Raw genomic sequence first — 5,695 nt, forward strand, 5'->3', positions numbered from 1 at the left:
GGGGGGAGGCTTCTGCGTGGCTCAGTCAGTTAAGCGTCTGACTCTTGATTTTGGTTCATGTTATGATCTCAGGGATGTGTAATCGAGCCCTATGTTCTCTCTCTTCGTCTTCCTCTGCCCTCTACCCATTTCACCCCTGCTCACACATGAGCACTTTCTCCCTCAAAAAAAAAAAAAAAAGGAGAAATAAGAGCTAACAGTGGTAAATGCTACACATGCCAGGCATTATTATAAACAGGCTTCCTGTTATCAATTCACTTAATCCTCTACATTACTAAAAGCTAGCTTCTATTATTTTCAATTTACAGATAAGAAAACAATTACTTATTGTTTTATGATATATAAAAGGTACATATATATATACCATATCCTCTTTATTCATTCATGAGTCAGTGGACATTTGGGCTATTTCCATAGTTTGGTTACTGTTAATAGTGGTACTGTAAACATTGGGGTGCATTTACCCCTTTGAATTTGTATTTCTGTATCCTTTGGGTAAATACCTAGTAGTGCAATTGCTGGATCGTAGGGAAATTCTATTTTTAAATTTTTGAGGAAAGTCCATACCATTTTCCAGAGTGGCTGCACTGGTTTGCATTCCCACCAACAATGCAAGACAGACTCTTAATTACAGAGAACAAACTGGGTTGATGGAGGGAGGTGGGTGGGAGATGGGCTATTTGGGTGATGGGGATTAAGAAGGGCACCTGTTAAAAAAACAGATTTCCACAGTCCTGATATGTTTCTTCTTCTTCTCCAACAATGCTTTCATAAGAGCGCAGTCACTGCCCCTATTCTACTCTGCACAACAACAACAAAAATTTTCTTTGAAGATCGACTTTTTTCCTTGGCACCGTTACTATCTATCTGGAATGAGCCCAAAAGACCGTGGAATGTCGGGTCTCTCCTCAAGTAGCTTCCTCCTCTTTTAACAGCATGTAATCACTCTCTGTCAATAATCTCATCACAGCCGAGTTCTTCGGTCAGGCGATTGACAACCATAAGTGAAAAAAGCTCTTCGATAAACGCCAACTGATCAAACGGGGTCTTCTCGTAATGCATTTGAAACCCGCCATCCAGGGCTGCTTCTCTGGCTCTGGACGTTCTCAGAAACATCTTGTTGGCTTCCTCCAGGGCCGCGGATACTCTGTAGCCGGCACCGCTCAGTTGCTCCTCTTCCGGATAATCGTAGTCGTCCTCCCAGTCATCAAACTCCTCACCCTCGTCCTCGCTCTCGAAGTCAGGGCCGGCGAGCTGGCCCGGCTGCTCCCCCGGGCTGGGCCGGGGAGCAAGGCCTCGTTCCCCCTGCGGCTCCGCCATTGGCTGGGCCGCCTCCTCCTCCATTGGGCCTTCCTCCTCCAGCTGCGGCTGGGCCCCGTGGCGGGAGGGGTTCGGGGAGGGCTCCCGGCTCCCGCCGCCTACCTCCATCTGCGGAAGGTCACCCTCGCCGGGCATCACATCCATCTGCAGGTCATTGCTCTCTTCATACAGCTCGGACAGCTCGTTCATCTCCGACATCGTACTCGCGGCGCAACCTCCAGCCAGGAAATCTGTTTTCAAGAATGTTCCTGAAACACCTGCCGCTTAGACTTTGTTACTGATCCCGATTATTTTCCTTGCATTGGGGAAAATGCCTTTCATATTTCACTATAAGGAATGGTTTTGCAAGAATAAGTTATGACCAAGACAAACTGCCAGTACAAGACCCCCACTGATACCAATTACGTGAGAAAAAGTAGTAACATCCAATTTAGGACACAAGATGTCTGAATCGTTTGGACTGAAAGCCCACTGAGGGAACTCTGGAGGTTCCACTTTGTGGTCTGTCCAAGCCAGTGTTCAAAGGCTAAATTTTTAGTGTAAAAAAAAAAAATGGGTATTCTTCACTATCCCAAAAAGATAAACCCAAGAAGAAATATGTGTCATGTGTGATCTATCTCAAAATGTGTTTTCAAGAGCATCTGAAATTTTGTTTGTACATGTATCTTGATCATTTATAAAGCTACTATGATCTATAATTCAAGAAAATTTGTCTTGCCATTTTTAAAACTCAAAAATTAAGACGTCCATAATTTCAAAGTTAGACATTAAAATGTATGTGAAAGAACAGACTATTTCTGATACTCTTACATACTAGAGAAGTTGTTTTACTTGCTCTCTGTTTTTCATTTAACTTACAGGTGAAGGACTTTGGTTGAACTTCATAATATAAGAACTGTTAAAGTGAAAATGTCAAGTAAAAGGAAAGCCCTACATCCAAAAAGAAAGACTGAACAATTATGCCCTCAACCCTTAAAGGTTTTAAAACCTGCCCAGAAATCCACCTCAGTATCTGAAGTTTCCCTCTGTCTCCTCCTCTAATTATGCTTGTCATTGGTTATGCACCAGCATTCGAGATAGTAAAATTTCTTGTTCTGTGTAAAAAAAAAAAAAAAAAAAAAAAAAAGAAGGGCACCTGTTATGAGGAGCACTGGGTATTGTATATAAGTGATGAACCACTGGATTTTACTCCTAAAATCAATATTGACCCCTGCTTTTAACTATCATATTCAAAAGGTGAAATACATGAGATATGGACAAAAAAATCAGGAGCCTAATATTATACCACCAGGAAGTTATTCAAGTAAGAATAGAAAAACAAAACATAAACAAGATGAAATTATGACAAAGAAAATGTCTTTAAAGTATAAACAAAGATATATTTTCAGATTTAAATGATCTAAGAATTGCAAAGAGGATGATTAAAACAATGTCTTACGCTTAAAAAAAAAAAACTCACAATGGATGAAAGATCTAAATGTGAGACAAGATTCCATCAAAATCCTAGAGCAGAACACAGGCAACACCCTTTTTGAACTCAGCCACAGTAACTTCTTGCAAGATACATCCACGAAGGCAAAAAAACAAAAAACAAAAGCAAAAATGAACTATTGGAACTTCATCAAGACAAGAAGCTTTTGCACAGGAAAGGATACAGTCAACAAAACTCAAAGACAACCTACAGAATGGGAGAAGATATTTGCAAATGACGTATCAGATAAAGGGCTAGTTTCCAAGATCTATAAAGAACTTATTAAACTCAACAGCAAAGAAACAAACAATCCAATCATGAAATGGGCAAAAGACATGAACCGAAATCCCACAGAGGAAGACATAGAAATGGCCAACACGCACATGAGAAAATGCTCTGCATCACTTGCCATCAGGGAAATACAAATCAGAACCACAATGAGATACCACCTCACACCAGTGAGAATGGGGAAAATTAACAAGGCAGGAAACCACAAATGTTGGAGAGGATGTGGAGAAAGGGGAACCCTCTTACACTGTTGGTGGGAATGTGAACTGGTGCAGCCACTCTGGAAAACTGTGTGGAGGTTCCTCAAAGAGTTAAAAATAGACCTGCCCTATGACCCAGCAATTGCACTGTTGGGGATTTACCCCAAAGATTCAGATGCAATGAAACGCCGGGACACCTGCACCCCGATGTTTCTAGCAGCAATGTCCACAATAGCCAAACTGTGGAAGGAGCCTCGGTGTCCATCGAAAGATGATGGATAAAGAAGATGTGGTTTATGTATACAATGGAATATTACTCAGCCATTAGAAACGACAAATACCCACCATTTCCTCCAACGTGGATGGATCTGGAGGGTATTATGCTGAGTGAAATAAGTCAATCGGAGAAGGACAAACATTATATGTTCTCATTCATTTGGGGAATATAAAAAATAGTGAAAGGGAATAGAAGGGAAGGGAGAAGAAATGGGTAGGAAATATTAGAAAGGAAGACAGAACATGAAGACTCCTTACTCTGGGAAATGAACTAGGGGTGGTGGAAGGGGAGGAGGGCGGGGGGTGGGGGTGAATGGGTGACGGGCACTGAGGGGGGGCACTTGACCGGATGAGCACTGGGTGTTATTCTGTATGTTGGCAAATTGAACACCAATAAAAAATAAAATTATTATAAAAAAATTCTCATTAACTTGAAACATCAAAGATAACAAGGAAATCCTAAATATGTCTATTAAAAAAGAAATTTCAAGTTAAAGGCCTAACTCAGTAGGACAATTGAGGAAATTCTCAGGATGACAGCTATGAAAAAGGCTTAGAGAACGTACAGTCCTGGATAAAGAAGGAGGACACAATATTTTTGAAGCGATTATCTGGGGAAAATAGAGAAATTCAGTAATATAAAACATGATTAAGTTTCCAGATTAACTAAAGGCACATTATTCTTTTTTTTTTTCATAAATATCAACAAAAACCAAAGACAATTAGAAAATCTGGGGGAAAAAGAATGGAAAGGAAAAGAAAAAATGTAAAAGTCATAAAGAAACATGATTTTTTTAAAAAAAAATTCAAACATATGGATTTTCCTGTAATTTTTCATGCTATTGACTTCTAGAAAAATGCCATTGTCATTAGAGAATATACTCTGAATGACTGTTGTAATTTGATATTTGATGAGTCTTGCTGTTTGATCCATTTATGGTCACTTTTCATAAAAGTTCCATGTGTGCAGAGAATGATTACTGTGCACTTGTTGGATACAAATTATTTTTATATTCATTAGGTAAAAACTGATAATCATTGCTTAAATCTCTACTGATTTCTGAAAGTAGTTAAAATCCCCCACTATGATTATAAATCTGTCTATATTTACTTTTTTGCCAAACATATTTAATATATTTTGGGGCCCTATAATATAGCTTCATTGCATGAGCATTACTCATTTCTCTGGGACTCCAAATAAAGTTATGACATATCTGATCATTCTTTTAATGCTCTTGTCCATAATTTTCTACCATTTAAGCATAGAAATCTATGCTTTAAAAAACTGTTTTACTTTTTCCGATCTATTTTTTTCATTCACTACTTTCCTACATCCTATCTAATGTAATGTACACACTGAATTATTTCAGTTATTGTGCTGTTCAGACCTCAAATTTTCATTTGGTACCTATTCAAATCTTCTATTTTATTTTCTACAGTTCCAATTTCCTGTTTTATTTATAACTTTGGCTTTTGTTCTTTGAGCATAGGAAGCAGTCTGAGCCTGACAGTCTCAAATATCTAAAGTCTTTGTGAATCTTTCCATTCTCTGCAGTTTCTGCTGGTTATTATTCATGGTGTCTTATTCCTTTGAGTGTCTCATTACCTTTGACTGTGTCTTGGACATTTTATTGTAAAAATTATTCATAGGAATAATTTGAGGCATGAGATGATGACAAATCCCTCCAAACAGGTTCTATTTTGTTTTGCTTTGGCAAGGTGTTAAGGGTTCCACTAGTCTGGGATGACTTTAATCAACAGAGATTCCCTGGATCACCTAGATAATGTAAAAACCAGGCTGCAAGTTTATTTCCAAAGTCTACCCATATCCTAGGGTATAGCTTTTGGGGTCTCTGCTTGAAGTGGAAGTGGCCTTACCGGTGTCTCTACCTTTGCTGGGCCATAGGTATGTACTTTTGATCCCTCCTAACCCCATGAGGTTGCCAAAGTAGTTGAGTTTGACAGGTCATTTTTGGATTTAAACAAAATAAAACAAAACCCATTAGCCAAAGCAGCTTTATGTGCTAAGCTAATCTATCTGAGTTCTTGTCCTCTCCAAGATTTTGGTTTACAACGTCCTCACTGTATTCTTAATTCGTTAATGCTTTTAAGAATTTTTTAAAAAGATTTTATTTATTTA

At 38.7% G+C, this 5,695-nt stretch overlaps 1 protein-coding gene across 1 annotated transcript; it reads right to left on the minus strand.

Annotated features, from left to right (window-relative positions):
- Positions 1-721: 721 nt before the first annotated feature.
- Positions 722-1,540, minus strand: LOC129507089 (EP300-interacting inhibitor of differentiation 1). The gene has a single exon (XM_055321296.1). The coding sequence runs from the start codon at positions 1,516-1,518 to the stop codon at positions 943-945; it is 576 nt and encodes a 191-aa protein (XP_055177271.1). The 5' UTR covers positions 1,519-1,540; the 3' UTR covers positions 722-942.
- Between the last annotated feature and the right edge of the window lie 4,155 nt (positions 1,541-5,695).

The sequence above is a fragment of the Nyctereutes procyonoides genome, unplaced genomic scaffold (genome assembly GCF_905146905.1).
Source record: "Nyctereutes procyonoides isolate TBG_1078 unplaced genomic scaffold, NYPRO_anot_genome, whole genome shotgun sequence".
NCBI lineage: Eukaryota > Metazoa > Chordata > Mammalia > Carnivora > Canidae > Nyctereutes > Nyctereutes procyonoides.